General features: G+C 37.9%; 1 protein-coding gene across 9 annotated transcripts in view; it reads left to right on the top strand.

Moving 5' to 3' along the window:
- The window catches only part of LOC141569601 (zinc finger X-chromosomal protein-like), a 48,392-nt gene that overhangs the window by 17,235 nt on the left and 14,059 nt on the right, over nucleotides 1-17,098 (top strand). For 5 of the 9 annotated variants that reach the window (XM_074323394.1, XM_074323387.1, XM_074323389.1 and 2 more), the window contains one exon: nucleotides 4,201-4,770. The exons of 2 other annotated variants lie outside the window; for them this stretch is intronic. In XM_074323394.1, coding sequence (XP_074179495.1) covers nucleotides 4,201-4,770 — 570 coding nt within the window. Of the gene's footprint in view, nucleotides 1-2,546; nucleotides 2,602-4,200; nucleotides 4,771-17,098 lie in introns of all 9 variants that reach the window. 2 more of the 9 variants (XM_074323392.1, XM_074323391.1) reach the window with 2 other exon arrangements.

Raw genomic sequence — 17,098 nt, 5'->3', positions numbered from 1 at the left:
ATTTGAAAGCCAGCCAGGCAAACTCGATTATGTTTCAGCTGTGGGAATAATCCTTTATGGTCCTTGGTTCCCTTAACTCGTCCTTGGCTTTTTCATCTAAGATAGCACATGTTTATAGCTGAGTAGTTTTACCAGCCTGTTTCCTGCCCTAGAATTTGGGAGGTGAATCTTCTGTATATTGTACTTTCTCTGCTCCTTTCAATCCAAGCTAATATTGTTCTGGCATTGTTCTCTAAATTTTTAGAGAATTTTGTGCATGTACTGTGTGTATCAAGGGTATGTACTTTATTAGAGGGATAATAAACATATCTTTCAGAGATAATCCCACTTCGGTTTGACATGTACTGAAGTGCATGTTCAGAGATAATCCCACTTCGGTTTGACATGAAGGACAGTGCCCTTAATAAGGTTCCTTAGAAAAGCCCTATTTGATTGATGGCCTGAAAGGACATTATATAACTAAATTCTCAGACCTTTTGGTCGTCCTGAGATATCAGGAAAAAGTTGTAGAGTTATGTACTATTTTTTCTCTAGAACATCCTTTCCTGACCAAAAACTCTAATTTTATCTTTTTTTTTACTTTGTGCCAACTGTATAGGCTGAGCATTTTGCAGTTGAGTCCTACCTTTTTGTTTTTCAGTTCTTCCTACAGTATAACTCTTTTCTTGACTTTCACTTAAGCAGCAAGAAACCAGGCCGCATATTGAACACTCCTAGTCTCCTGAGCTAAATTTCTGAATTCATTGTTAAAGTTTTCACACAGCTACAAGATACAATTTTGCTTAGACATCTGCCACAACCTAACAAGAATTTATTTGCTAGTAACGTATTATAACTTTCTTGTAATCCCTCACTAACAATATTCTTAACATCTAGATTTCTATTAATAGTCTATATGTGGTCACTTAAACATTCTATTAAGCCCACTAGGATTTCTCAACCATGGTTGTTTGTTCTACTGGTCTTTTCAAGGGAATATCTGCAAAGCCATTTACAGTCTAGGTATTTCTACATCAGCACTCCAGTCTCTGGTATCAAAAATCTGTATTTATTTCTATTACTGCCCCCCAAATTAAACAAACTTAGTAGTTTAAAATAACAAAATTCACTGTCTCACAGTTTCTTAGGTCAGAAGTCTTGTTGCATAATTGGATTATCTCCTTTGAATTTTGTTTTATATTGTTGAAATTAGTGTTAGCAGCAGGGTGTTTGTTCCCTTATGAGACTCTGGGGATGGATCTGATTCCAAGCCAATTCAGATAATTGCCTGAATTCACTTCCTTATAGTTATAGGGCCGATGTCCCCATTTTCTTTCTGCTCCTTGAAGCTGCTTGTGTGCCTTGTCACTCAGTAGTGAACTGAGTCTCTCTGAAACTTAAAATTCTGCTTCAGCTCTGACTCCAGCTTGGGAGGAAGTTCTTTGCTTTAAAGGTTCTTTTGATTAGATTGCACCTACCCAAATTATGCAGTATAATCAACCTATTTTATGGTTTGTAATCTTAATTACATCTGCAAAATCCTAATGGCATAAGATACAATGTGACATATCCACAGTTCCAGTGAAAGCGTGGACATCTTCCAAGGCTGGTATAGTTGAATGGATGGACTGGAAAGTCTGCTTACCACACTGGTCTTCATGCTGGTTTCTACTACTTCACTTTGGCATTGTTACCTCATTCTTTATCTCTAATACTAAACTATTTTCTTCACCCTTGTTTTTTTTTTTCATCTATCTCACCAATAGTGTGTTCGTCCTAAAATAACACATGGGTCATATTATTTCTGTTCTCCATTGCCCAGGAAATAAAGTATAAACCCAAGATCCTCTACTTTTACAAGCTTCTTTCTCAAAAGGTTTGCCAAAATGCATCAGGCAGAAGGGATCCAGCCTCATTTCCTTAGTGCATAAGGAAAATTATATTTTTGAAGTTCTAACAGTGGGAAATAAAGTATTCATAATTCCAGACTTCCCGTGATTCCAAGTACATAATGTTGGAAAATGATTGTACTAGATTTTATAACATGGTTTACGCTTATAGGGCTACTCATAAAGTAAAATTTTAATGATTTTATTCATTGATTTTTATGTGATCATATTGTCATATTAAGACAGTTAACCTTTACCAAGAAACATGAAGTTTATCAATATGCTTTCTAAATCCTGTGTGTGTGTGTGTGTGTGTTTCTTAAAGAATTTGGGATAGTCTTTGACTCACATTTGGTAATTGCAGTTTTATAAATGGAAAATGTTAATTCTTTTTTCACTTGAACATAGTAAAGTATAATTAAGTGCTTGGAGTACAATTAAGTGCTATGGAAGTGCTTGAAAGAGAGACTGTAAGTTCTTTACAGAAAAACTCAAAAGTAGTTAGTAGGTTAACCTTGCCACAAGTAAGCCTGGGTCGTGAGTTAAGTATGCCAAGCTGTTGCATTTTCATCCTTACTATTAACACTTATGTTGTTCATTTATCTTTGAGCAAGTCACTTAATCTGCCAGGGCCTCCATTTTCAAATGTCCTAATGATAATGAAACCTCTCATTACAGTTTTTCAGAACACTTCCCATACATTCCCATTTGATCATCACAACAATCCTGTGAGGTATGCATGGCAGATACTACTGTCCTCATTTTACTGACCAGGAAATTGAAACTCAGAGGTTAAATGACTTGCCCAAGGTCACAAAACAAATAAGTGCCTAACTCCTTCTCTCTGATTTAGAATTTTAAGCATTGCTCTTGCCAATAAATACTTTTACATGTGTCTTTAAGATGAAAATTAAAGTTACCTGTTTGTGAATTATTACAAACATGAAAGACTAATGATTATTAAGCATTTTATGGAAGTTCTGTAAGAATGAAAGAAAATATTCTATCATTATTCCTATATGCAAATCAAGTGGGTAATTAACTGATCTTAAGACTTCCTACAACTTTTGTTATCCTTTGGCCCTTGTTGATCATTTTTGTTTATAGAAGAATCTGTTTCTCTGATGGCCTGGCCAGTGATACACAGTTATTGACTTAGGCACCTGCTTAAACTCAACTCTGAGGAATACCAATCAACTGAATAGATTTTTGGATGAGATTTCCCTGTTTGCTTTTATAGGGTGCACTAACAATCAAAGATATCATATTGGTTTTATTTTATCTTATGTTTTTGATAAGGATATCTTATTTTTATTCCCATTCATGGCATTCATTCAGAGTAATAATATTCACTGAGTACCATACGCTGTGCAAACAACTGTGTGATCTTGGTGAAGTCATTTAATCTCATTGGGCTCCAATTGATTCACCCCTCTACCTTCATTCCTAACTGCAGAGTGGACTGGAGTAGGGTTTCTTATATCCTGGGGAGCTTCCCCTGGAGGGGGGTTTGGAGGTATGAGAGGATGGAAGGAGACTAGTTGGAGGGTAGAGTACACTATCCTGGTGAAGTTGGGGCAGGCCCCACTCAACTAACCCCATCTTCCACCACTTCAGAGCAGCTGCACTTTTATCATCTTATCTATCCATAAAGCTCCTAACCAGTTATCTTTTGTCTGTTCTCCTTAATTGTGGCCTTCTATCCCTCTTTTAATTTGTGTCCTAATTCTCTTATAGCCTAAATTTAGAGGATAATTTCTAAATTTCCAGTCATAGATGGAGGATACTTGGTGTAATATTACATCAGAATAGAGTGGAAAGATTATAAAGGGTGAAAGAAAAGAGGAAAGAAAGAAAAAAATTATATAGGAGTGATGAAAAGAAGAAAACTGATATGTTGAAGAAGTTGCGGTAAAAATTAAAAGAAATGGAATAGATGTGAAGAAAAGTGGTTTAATCGTTTTCTGAAATACTTGCCTAATTTTTATTATCCCTTAAAATTTTATTGTAGTTGCCTGGGCACTTTTTATGTTGATGTTCTAAAAAAAATTTTTTCGTGAATAATTTTCTTCTGTAACTCTCACTTTTTTTTTTTCCTGGTATTGCTTTACCTGTTGATTAATTAGGATTGAGTAAAAACAGTTCTTGTTAAAATTTATTATTTCTTACATGAATTAAAGATAGATTTCCTTTTTTATTTTTTCATTTTAATGTTTGAGAAAACTGAGGAGATAGTTGTTTTTCCTGGTGGAAATTAAATGACATTTACATCATTGGAGATAGTCGTGCATGCCTACCTGAAATTTGTCATTTTAATTTTTGTTTTTTTAAGGAACTGATGCTACATACATGGATGGTGATCAAATTGTTGTGGAAGTTCAAGAAACTGTTTTTGTTTCAGATATTGTGGATTCAAATATAACTGTACATAACTTTGTTCCTGATGACCCAGACTCAGTGGTAATCCAAGATGTTATTGAGGATGTTGTTATTGAGGATGTTCAGTGCTCAGATATCTTAGAAGAAGCAGATATATCTGAAAATGTCATCATTCCTGAGCAAGTGCTTTATTCAGATGTAACCGAAGAAGTTTCTTTAGCACGTTGCACAGTCCCAGATGATGTTTTAGCTTCCGACATTACTTCAGCCTCAATGTCTATGCCAGAACACGTCTTGACAAGTGAATCCATACATGTGTCTGACATTGGAGATGTTGAACACATTGTTCATGATAGTGTAGTAGAAGCAGAAATCGTCACTGATCATCTGACGACTGACATAGTTTCAGAAGAAGTGTTGGTAGCAGATTGTGCCTCTGAAGCAGTCATAGATGCCAACGGGATCCCTGTGGACCACCAAGATGATGACAAAGGCAACTGTGAGGACTACCTTATGATTTCCTGTAAGTCTTGGGGTATAGTGATTGTTAGGTATTTTTGAAGGCTATCTTCTTACCACATCAGGGTGATATTTTCTTTACTTAAACTTACATGAAATAAATCTCATAAGCCTGTGAGCATTGTTTTAGTTTGTATCATGTAAGATGAGTCACAGTTAAGAAAAGTGAAGTGGTACTACATAAGGTCATAAGAGTTTTTACTACATAAGGATGGAGTAGAAAGTTTAGAAAGATAAAGGCTAAAAAGAATGGGACTAAACTACATGAAATAATGAAAGATGTGGCCAGACTACATCTGCCTTATCACAATTGCCACTGAAAAGGTTTCAGCTTGGAAAAAACCTGTGTTTATTATACAGTCACTTCTGCATGTGTTGTCTTTCTTCCACAACAATGTCTCTTTTTCCCTTCAAAATATTTTTAAAAAATAAATTCACTCTTGGTTTTGGAATTATATTAGTTTAATGCCTTGAAATAAGATAGTCATGTACAAGACCATGAACAATTTATATAGATTTCAGATTAATTAGAAATTTAATGTCGTGATGGTTTTATACTCTGTTCACTACTCCTTATGAACTGCTAGCTTTTTTGACTGTATTGAATTCTGTATCAGTCGGCATATAATAAATTAGACAGAATTTTGCTTAACTAGCACGTCTTAATCTGTTAGTGAATCCCAGTAGGTGTTTCTGCTCTTTCTAACTTCAATTTTTAGATACATTGTCTACATTAATGGGGTTTCAATTTGTTGGCTAGTCCCATCATCTAATTTCTGGTTTAAGTAACTAGATTATCCTGAATCACCCGCTCATGGAACTACTACGAGTCTCTTTAGAATCAAGTTTTACTGTATAGAGTTAAAGTATTCCCGTTAACACTACATACAAGTCTTTTTCCATTGCGTCTTTGAGCATAGCACAGCACAAGAGGTTACAGGAATTTGGAAACAGAGCAGGCACTTATTTACCACTTACATGATCAAGTATTGTCATGGCCCAGTGTTGTGATAATGATAATTTTCTACATCCAACTGAACTTGCTTAAAAACTGTCAGGAGCCTGATTCTTCTGATTTAATAAGCATTCATTGAATTCCTTCTTTGTATAAAAACTTGTTCTAGATACAGTATTGAGTATTACTAAATATAGTAATGAGTTAAAGTTTTTGACTTTGAACTTGTAATCTAGTTTAAAAGGTGGGTAGAAGTAGCATTTATAAGTAGTTAGAATATACATTTTTTTGATAAGCTAAATTTATTCATAGAAATGTCAGTTTTCTTGGAATTCTCTTGTTTTTCTGCTTTCTGGGTAAGATACTTCCCCTAGTGCTGTATAAAACAAAACCCTCTTGGGGGGTGTGGGGAGAAATGGAGACGACCTATTTAAAGTTGACAGGTTTTAATAAGTGGATAGAGAAAAGAGAAATTATGACCTGATTTGGTTGTATATATGACAGAAAAAACTGACATACTATTATTGAGTCAGTTTTAATGCTTTTTATAACATGTGAGATGAAAGTATCTCAGTTCCTTTGATATATTTACTCAACACATATAGATCAAAGAATCTGTGTCTACTATTTTTTCTTTACAAATTTTATTCATTTTTTTGGATCCAGTGCCCAATAGTTTTTGTAAAGTATTTAGTGTCCATCTTAAGTTTCTTCCCTTTAAAGATCTTACTTAAAATGATAACAAAAGAGTTCTTTTTTATAGTGTTACTGTCGTGTATCTGGATGCAAATGTTCACCAGTGTTACAGCATAAATGTTGTATATATATAGTCTTTATACAGACTGTTACCAAACTCAGGTTTGGCTGCTTGCTGCTTATGCGACAAATGATTGAGAAACAAAGGTTGGTTGGTGGAAGGAAAAATAGGTGTATTCAAAATGCTGGCATTTTGGGAATATGAATTCTTGTTAAGAGTTCACCTTCCCCATTCCTTCTTTAGCCAGGTTTTAGAGGTATGTAAGAGAGGCGGAACAAAGAAAAGGGGGAGTTAGTCAGGTGATTCATGGGTACTGATGTCCGGAAAACCATTTCCTCGGGGTCTGGTTTGCTTTGAGATAAATGTTATCTTGCATCCCGTCATAGGGGCAATTCTTGTGTCATCTGGTGGAAAATTGCAAGGGAGTTGCAGGCTGGTTATCAGTGTCCAGATGTCTGTCTAGGGGCTGAATCAGTTTCTTTCAAGTGATTAGCCAGATTAACGAGGTATGCATGTAACCTTGGGAAAATGGAGCATTCCAATCAGGCAGGAACGGAAGGAAACAAAGAAAAGATGAAAATAAACATTTTAAATAAGATTGTTAAGAATTGAAAATGTGTGTAATATCATCACCCTTACATTCCCGTCAGTCACTGGTTTATTTCTGTAACACTAGTGTGATTATATTTTAGGGAGGGCATATGTTACTAATATTAGAAAACTACATTGGTCTTATAAGCAAATTAAGGTAATTTTTAAATCATGGGCTATAGGGCAACAACCATTTCATTTTGAGAGTGGGTATTGTTAGGAAGGAGGGTGTGTCCTTTGAGGTGGAGATAGAGGTTGGTGTTATCTGGTATGTAGGTGTAACATTCTTGCATTTTAAGTGCACAAGTCCCTCCCTGGGTGGCTGTTAAGATATCTGGGGCAATTTGATTTTGAAGGACTACTTTTCTTATTTGGAGAGTTTCTTGATTTAAGAAAAACATTCTCTGAGTTATTAAGGTCTATAGCAGTAAATTTGGCTGAGGCTTGAATTTGTTTGGCCAAAATCCCAGTGTTTTGAGGAAAGAGGACGGAAACAGGCCATTCCCACCAGGCCATGTTTCTTGTTTGGGAAGAGTTTTATAAATTTTCTCTGGAAGCAAGGGAAATCTTAAGGTGCTATGACCAGTCCATACATAAGGGAGGTAGGGCCATAGGTTCAACCCACAAATCGAAATCCCCTCCTTCAGTGCCAGGTACATCCCTGAACTTCTGGACTTGTTTTTCGTCCCAGTCTATTCACTGTCTATGACCTTGTGGATATATTGCCAAGCATTTGTGGAAGTCCAGCCTATTCAACTAAGACCAAGGATGGAATAGTTGGTGCATTCTACACCAAATGGAGCTGCGACATTTAAGAAGAGTGCATGTTCTTTACATAGCCATCCTAGACTGTTTCAGATATGATAGCTTAAAGGGACAGTGGAGTCGTTAGTTAGTTTTCAGACAGATCAAAAATAAAGGCCTTAGTCATAAAGGAGAGTTCTCCAGAATTGGCGGACAGAGAAAGAAATCCCAGCTGGGCCCAGCCAGTGTTCCCAGTCTGATTTGTTGAATGGGTGGATGGTCCAGAGCATTCCTTCTGCACTGGGTAAGAGGACAAATCTGCCGATCCAGCAATCAGATTTGAGTTGTGTATCTGCATATGTGGTGGCCCATGGTAAACCTGTAACAAAAAAAGCTAAACATAAAGTTAAAGTGTTCTTGATGATTTAGAGTTGTCTTTCTTATTATTTTTTTTTTAAGTAGCTCTATGTCCTCAGTGGGTGTACAAGTCCACTTTGGCCTGCTGGACTTAGTGTTTCTTCTATATAAGAGCCTGCTTCACTCGTATGTGGTGAATCAAAAACATTATTCTGGCAAGCTTTAAATCAGAGTGTGTAGTTAGCAGCACTTTGTAGGGACCTTCCAGTCCATTTTTTGGTGATTGTCCTCCTAAGTCTTAAGAAGCACTTTCTCTCCTGGGTGCACCTGGTAGAGCAGTTGCTATGGTGGGTGCCATAACTTGGAGTAACCATATTTATGCAAGGTATTAACATTTGTTCCAGATGTTGTACATGTTGTTTAATTTTTGTTTCCTGATCTATACCTAATGATGGGGTTCCTAACATGAAAGTTTGGAAAGGTCTCCCACATACTACTTTGAAAGGGCTTAATGTGAGTTCACTTCTAGGGGCCACCCTGATCCGGAGGAGAGCAATGGGAAGAAGCTGGTCCCACCTCAGGTGGGTTTCTTGACATATTTTGGCAGTTGTCTTCCTTAAGGTGTGATTTATCTTTTCAGATTTTCCTGTTGACTGGGGTCTCCAGGCAGTATGTAGCTTCCAGTCAGAAACAAACAATGAACTAATATCACTTTGGAGAAAACTCAGAATGCCAAACCTTGGTATAGTTTCCTAAAGTAAGCATCAGACCACGTCTGCAGCCTTTTCAGTTGGGGTGGGGTAGGCTTTTACCCACCCTGAAAGAAATTAAAATTCCTCTGAATTCGAGGTATTTGGGTGAAATCAACCTGCCAATCTTCATAAAGACATGTTCCAGCATATGGTACCTCCCTTTCAAAAGGAATACCTTCAGTTTTTGGATTGTTCCTAGCACATAATTGACATCCTGGAGTGATCCATTGAGCAGTTATAAATAAATATGGTCCCTTTAAATGAGGCCAAATCAAATCCATTAATGCATTTCTGCCATAATGGTTTCCTTTCCTCCATGGAGATGTCAAATGGGATATACCCAAGCCTCAGAAAACGGTATCATGTCATAGGCATTAATTTTCCACATTGAGTTGGGGTTGGTGTTCTTGAACTCCCATTCTCGAGCGCGTTCCTTGTCCTTTTCTGAAGGGTGAGATCTAAATTCCTATAGGTTTATATGGGGCATTATGGCACCTAATATTGGGAAATCTTGATCAGCTAGTTTTGCCACTTTATCTGCTGCCCGATTTACTTGGGTGATCTGAGCGTCACCCCTTTGATGTCCTGGACAGTGCATAATGGCAGTTTAGTCATGCACATGTACAGCTTCATGTAGGACCTATATTTCTGTTGGGTATATTTCTTTGTTTCCTGACGTCAGGAGTCCCGTTTTTTCCATATGGCACTATGGGCATGGGCATACTTAACGTACTAAGTATGTAAGTAAAGACATACTTAGAGTCAAGGTATATATTTATTCTCTTGTTCTGGGACAGTTCTAGGGCCCTTGTGAGGGCAATTAGAACTTGGGTGCAGAGATCCCAGCAGGAAGTACATGGGATTTTATTACTGTGTACACTGTCACCACAGCATACCTGACTTTTCGCTGTTCATTGTCCATGAAACTATTCCCATCATTGTAAAGTTCCCGTTTGGGATCCACCAGTGGTAGGTTAGATAGGTTGGGTCGACTACAATAGACAGTTGAGAATCTCTAGACAGTAATGTGTTAGGCTACAGTCTGAGTTGATAGCTGGGAGCAGGGTAGCTGGGTTTAATGTCATCGTGGTTTGCAAGTCCACATTAGGATTGTCTAATAAGTTGACTTGATTTTGACCCATTCGCCTAGCAGTTAACAAGTAGCCTCCTTTTTTTCTAATAGGGCCAAGACCTGGTGCGCTACTAACATTTATCACTGACTGTCCCAAAGTCTTTTTTTTTTCTGTCTCCTGCAGGATGTCACAGGTCGCTGCAGCTGCCCGAATGCAGCGTGGCCATCCTTGTGTTGTTTGGTCAGGTCTTTTGTAGAACTAGGCTATTGGTTGTGGTAAGTCTCCGAGCACCTGGACGTGGACTCCTGATCCTAGCCCGTTTTTTATGCACATATAATTTGAATGGCATTTGGGGATTGGGCAAACCTAAAGATGGAGCTGATATTAATTTCTCCTTGATTGTATCACAAGTTGGTACTTGACCGTCCATTCCAGCGGTTTAATGCCTAGTCCCTTTCAGGACCCATTAAGAGTCTTAGCTGTGAGGCCGAAATTTGGGGTCCATATGAAACAATACCCTGCCATACCTGGGAATTCCTGCAGATACCTCATATTTTTAGGGACTTTTCTAGTTGCTATTGTTTCTTTTTAGCTGGACGTTAGACTCCAAGTGCCCTGTCTCAGCTGAAAGCCAAGGTAGGTTACTTTTTGTTTGCAGATTATGACCTTTTTGTGGGGCGGTGGGGGGGCGGGGGGTGTACTTCGTATCTTCAGTGTGCTAAGATTATTCAAAACCATGATAGTGTTGGACTGGCAGCCTTCAAAGGTTGGGCATGGTATTAGCAAGTCATCTACATATTGTAATAGGATTCCTTCAGTTAGCTGAGGGTACACAGATCCCTTGCCAAGACTTCACTGAAAATGGTAGGAGAATTTTTGAATCTTTGGGGCTATACAGTCCAACAATGTTAGAAAGTGACCTTCATTACACAGTTTTCCCATTTGAAGGCAAATACTGATTGCACCTGTTGATCAAGCGGGATGAAAATGAAGGCATTTTTAAGGTCTGGTACAGAAAATCATCTATAATTTCCCAGTAGCGTAGTCAACAAGATGTATGGACTAGGTACCATAGGGTGGATGTCTTGAACTGTATCATTGATCATGCTCAGATCTTGTACAAAACTATATTTATGTCTGTGTGGCTTTTTTTAATTTGCAAAGTTGGGGTTATATGACCACCTGCATGGCCAAATTAACCAATGCTTTAAGAATTTCTGCAGTTTGGATTGTGTACCTTCCAAAGCCTTTCTTTAGAAGGTATTGTTTTCGAGTGGCATTGTAGCCCCCTTTCAGTTCTATTTTTACCAGTCATGCATTAATGTCTTTTCCTGGTGTTGCATCTGCCCAAACGGCTTTACTCACGGCTTCATAGATCTCAGGAGGCGGGTCTCCTTTTCCATTCCCTCCTGGCAGGCAGACAGAATTTGAAATTGCAGGGCATGTTCTGTTGGAATCTGTAGGTAGAACTGTTGCTTTTTGGGTGAGGTTGTGAGCATTCTGACACATAGAAAAAACTATGTGACCATATTTAAGTCTCTCGTTTTGCTTTCTACAGTTTGGAGAAAGACTTTTTGTTGTAGTTGTCTAGTTATTCCTGCTGCTGAGATGGTTGCTGAACTATTCCCAGTAAGCTTGATACCTAATACCAAATGTTAGTGGCTCCAGTGTCAACTGAAAAGTCAATTAACTTGTTCCCCACTGTCAGTTATACCCAGAGTTCTTGTGGGGAGATAACAATAGCCTCCATAAGTCAAAGTGGAATCCGTGGGCCCCTCATTCATCATCTGTATATGGCGTCCAAGCATCTCTCTGCATGCCTTTTCCTCCCTTTTGTTTTTTTTCCTTTTTTCTTCTCCATTGCCCTTGATAAGTTTTAGAAACACTTTTCCATTGTCCCCCTTTTTTTGCAGTAAGCGCATTGATCTGTCCCTGTCTTTCTCATTTTTTCTAAAGCCTGTCATTTGATTTCCCTTAGCTTTTTACAAAAATGGTGGCTTCTTCCTCTCTAGCATTATACATTTTGAAAGCTTTGTCTACCAGTTAGGAAGGACTCATTAGTTGGCCCTGTCTAATGTCTGTAGCTTTCTGTAAGTAAATGTCGGGTGCACTCTGCCCTGTGAACGTCAGATTTACCATCCGAATATTTTCAGCTGCCTGGAGGGCAGTAGCAGTATATTTCTGGAAGCCTGATGAATTTTTTGTAGAAACTCAGAAAGAATCCTCATTAGCCTTCTCTTGTAGTTCCTGGATCTTATTCAGGCTCTTCTGTTTAGGGACACCTTTCTTTAATCCCTCTGGTATGCACCTTATATAATGGTCTAGAAGGGCCATTTGTCCAATATTTGGATTCTATTCCGGGTCAACTAGGGGAATCGCTGTGGTGGGGTTAGGGGTTCTATCTGGATTCTCCATGGTAGAGGCTCTGTGCCTCCTCATTGGCTTTGTTTATTATTAATCTCCTCTCATCCACCATTACCAGTATGTTCAGGAGAGTCTGGATGTCAGCCAAGTTGGGGTAGTGGGTGGCAAAAGTGGTGGTAAACAAATTGGCCATTTTCTGTGGGTCATCCTGGTTTAGTGGGTTTGAGTCCTTTCAATTAAGGAGGTTGAAGGTGTAAACTGGGCTGTAGTCCAATAATACCTGGCTGGCTGCCCTTGCTGATTAATGCTGCTGATCAGGTATTGTCTCAAAGGAAATTGTCCTGCTCCAGAGTGAGTGGCTCCCTGGCTGAATTGTGTGCCCTGTCAGGTCTTTGAATGGGAAACTATTCCTGTCCCTCCCTCATATTGAAGTGGGGCCCTTTTTAATCCTATTTCTGGTATGGGGTCTAATAGGGCTACCATTACCCCTGATTCTCTATTATCAGGCTTCCCGGAGGATTTAATGTGTTTAGTAAATTCATCTCTCCTCGCTCTTCTCCTTGTCCCTGCTATCTAGTAGTATAGGACTGTTAGCTTTTCCCTTTCTCTGAACCATCAGTTTAGGTACCCATTTTTCACAGTCCTTATTAGGTAACATAAAATCTTGCACATAGGGCCTTCACCCTTTTTTTCTGAACTTTGGCAAAACAGATTTAACTGCAAAAAGTACAATAATTTAAAGACCCATTAAGAGGCATCTTTCTTTAGAATCTAATACATACATAGGCCAGGCAGTGTGTACGGTAAAATACCACTTTTCTTTTTATCATTGTCTTATAACTATAGATTGACCAGTCAGCCAACATACAACCCAGAGGGCTCTCAGATGGTACTGACATAGAAGCCCCTATTTCTTAGTTTAAGAAACGAAACAAAGGAAAAAAGGAAAGGAGAAACAAATTACAAGCCAGAGAAGTACTCACAAGCTAAATCCTCCTCAGTGAGAAGCAGGGGGGTCAAAATCTTCTCTCGCACCAATTGGTAATGCACATTGGCTCAATGAGGCCCTAATGACACAAAGCCCAAATGGCAGACAAAGGGGATTCCTGGTACACCTTCCAGTTTGACTAGCCCAGACTTAGGACCCGTTGGTCCCGCCAACTGTTTTTTTTCTTTTTCCACTAACACAAGCATTTTCAGGTAGTCAGTGCCAGGAGAGGGAAAGCTGGGGAAGTGTCTGAGACAAAAGAATTCTCAGCCGCTGCTGGGACATCCCTACAGTCAGCCCCCTGGGGTCAGCTCACCACAAACAACAGTGGCTTTGGACCAGACCATGGTTCCTACCCACCCCTACCCACCTTACTCCCTAAAGAGCAAGAGGTTGGACTTAGCCATTTCAAACTGGTCCTTAATATAATCTCCAGATTATATACCGAACTCAGGTTTGGCTGCTTGCCGCTTGTGAGCCGGTGTTTGAAAAGCAAGGGTTGGTGGAAGGAAAAGTAGGTTTGTTTAAAATGCCAACATTCTGGGAAGATGGCAAACTACTGACTCAAAGACCACCTTCCACATTTCTAGAATGGCTAGAAGGTTATAGCTATGTAGAGACAAAACAAAGAAAAGGAGTTAGGCGATTCGTGGATGCTGACATCACAAAAATATTTTTGTAGCCTGATTGCTTCAAGATAATGTTATGTCATACTTGGGTGTCGGGGGGATACATGCATCATCTGGTGGAAAATTGCACGGGAGTTCGTTGTAGCCTGGTTATCAGTGTCTAGATTTCTAACGTCTGAATCTGTTCCTTTCAAGTAATTTGTTCTGGCAATTAGCTATGTTAATGAAGCATACGCGTAAAGCTTGGGAAAACAGCATTTGAGTCATGTGGGAGGGAAAGGAAATGAAGTAAACTAAACTGGATTGTTAAATCTTGGAAAATATACCTCATCCTTACAAACCTGATTAGTCTTAATCCACTTAGGTATCTCCTTCAAACGCTATACATATTTGGTGTGAAATACTTGCTGAATGAACAAATACATTAACTTCATAACTGAAATTCTCTGGATAATCATGTCTAGTTTAAGTGTTTTGATCAGTGGAATTTGCTTTTAGTTCTAATTAATTACAACTTTGGTTATAATGAACATGCAGTAGAAAGGCTCAGTGCAATGAATAAATAAAAGAAGCCCAAACCCTCATATCTGACACATAAACTCTGAAGATCATTACAATTTACGGCTTGTTGGTTCTGGTAGTTACTAGTATAGAAGAGATGGTAAAATACTTAGTCACATGTATTTTTAATAGATATACTTACTCCTTTGTTCTGGATATGGTGTAACTTACCACTTTAAGCTCCCTCTGAGGTTTTGGGTTTTTTCTTTTACATTTGTAAAACACAAAATTACATTTGGAATTAAAAAAATGTATACACAAGGAAATATTTCTGAACAGTGAATAAGAACATTTTAGGGAAGATGTCTTGTTCAGTTTTTTAAAGTTTGTTCTGATAAGATTTTGAAAGATTTTTGTTTATCAGACTAGAATTAGTGTAAAGACTCTAAAACCTATTTGTAAAATATTGCAGCAAATACTTACTTGTTCAAAAGAGATATTGCAGACAGTAAAAAGAGATGGAAGTTAAACTGTTAAAATACAGGCTAGAAACAGAAGGGAAAAAATAAATAATGGGAAAAACCACTGTAGCAACACCAAGAGTAAATGTGACTATAATTTGGAATCATGTGATCATGCTTTAAAAATTGCAAAATGAAATGGTTTAAAAAAAAAAGGTGTACACATAATTATGGATAAAATTGAAAGACAGAGAGAGGAGACAGAAACAAGATGAAACCCACATGCAGAAAAGAAAATAACTAACATGACGAAGTTACAGGAGAAAGTTTTCCCTAATGATTATAAAAAATCCTCTATAGGCAAAATGAGAACACTAGTAGATATGGCCAAAATATACTTTTCTCAGTGGTGGAAACTAAGCGCTTATAGCATTACAGGGATTTCTTGTTTATTCAAGATTTCTTTATTCAAGAAAAAAGGCTACATCTTGGTAACAGAATTTAATGACCTTTGAACTTGCTCCATTCATAGGCACTCCTCCCAAAGCCGTGTTCTTTTCTCATGATGAGCATCAATAGCCTGGCAGCTACTGGAGAGGGAAGAAAGGTGTTAGAGCGCCTTCACGTCCCATTTCCATAGAGTTGTTATTACTTGACCTAGTGATTTCCCGGAAGACTCCACTTGTAAGGCTGTTTTTATTTTTATGGACATTCTGAGCTACCTGCCGTGAACGGCCTTTTCCCTGGGCTTGTTTGTCAAAAACAAAACAAACAACAACAAAAAAACAAGTAATAATTAAACCAATCACTGCTAACTGAGGCATAGATACAGTTAGGGCAAACAATAGGTGTTATAAAAAGCTTAGGAAAAGCTTTAGAATAAAAAATTCATGGGAATCTTTGAAAAGCGGGGACATATTCTTGGGAATCTTGAGTATGAGAATGCTCAGGATTGTGCCCATGTTAGTAAGAAACCTGGCAAGTTCACACCTTTGGCTAACCTCAGAGTTCTGCAAGTAGGAAGTAAAAGCCCATGTGGAATATAAAGTGTTTCACTAAGTGTTGATGATGTTTTCAACATGTGCACAGAACTCCTTGGCAAATACTGGAAGAATTAGTGGTTCCTGTATGTATGGAAATCTCAAGCCAGTTGATAGCTGATCACTTACCAGAAACTAGTGATCACACAAAGAATACAAACTTTGTGGAATTCGTTCAGAAAAGTCACTAAACAAGCAGCAACAACAGATGTGGGGGGAGGGAGAATCTGATTTCAATAGTTGCCACATTTTGTAGCTTTCAACAAAATTATAAGACATGCAAAGAAACAAACTATCATGGCTCAAACAAATAGCAGACTGAACTTACTAAAGATTTTAAAGCAGCTGTTTAAAATTTTTTTCAAAGAATTAAAGGAAACCATATATAAAGAACTAAAAGTATGAAGAATGTCTCAAACAGAATATCAATAATGAGAAATTAAATAAAAATCTAAATAGAAATTCTGGACTTGAAAATTATATTAACTGAAATGAAAATTTCACGACAGGAGCTGAAAAGTAGGTTTCAACAGGCAAAAGAGAATCAGCGAACTTGAGGGTACATCAAGTAATACTGTCCAGTCAGAAAGAAAAAGAAATGGAGAGTGTAAGTTCATTGATTTACAGAACACTAAGCCTCCCAACATACCTAGTCCCAGATGCAGAGGAAAGAAAGAAATGGATTTAAGAGTGTTTCAAAAAGTAATGGCTTAAAATCTCCCAAATTTGACAAGAAATATTTATCTCTATATATAAACTAAGAAGTTCAGTGAACTTGTTGATTAAATTGTCAAAAGACAGAGAAAATCTTTAAATCAAGTCACAGGAGTGACTAACATGCAAGAGATCATTCCTCAAAAAGAGTACTAGGTGACATGGAGTCTAGAAGACAATGGGATGATACATGCAACATGTTGAAGGGAAAAGTGTCCCCAGTAATTCTACGTCCAGCTAAAAAACTTTAAACATGAAGGAGAAATTAAGACATTCCCAGGTTAAACAACAAAACAGCAGTGATGGATAGAAATATTGAAAATCCAGAAATAAACCCATTTGTGGTTAATTGATTTTTTCATAAAGGTGTCAGTGGCGAAAAGAATCTCTTCAACAAATGATGCTG

This window comes from Rhinolophus sinicus, chromosome X, assembly GCF_036562045.2.
Source record: "Rhinolophus sinicus isolate RSC01 chromosome X, ASM3656204v1, whole genome shotgun sequence".
Lineage (NCBI taxonomy): Eukaryota > Metazoa > Chordata > Mammalia > Chiroptera > Rhinolophidae > Rhinolophus > Rhinolophus sinicus.
The sequence above is the reverse complement of the archived record's forward strand: the minus strand, read 5'-3'. Positions and strand labels throughout refer to the sequence as shown.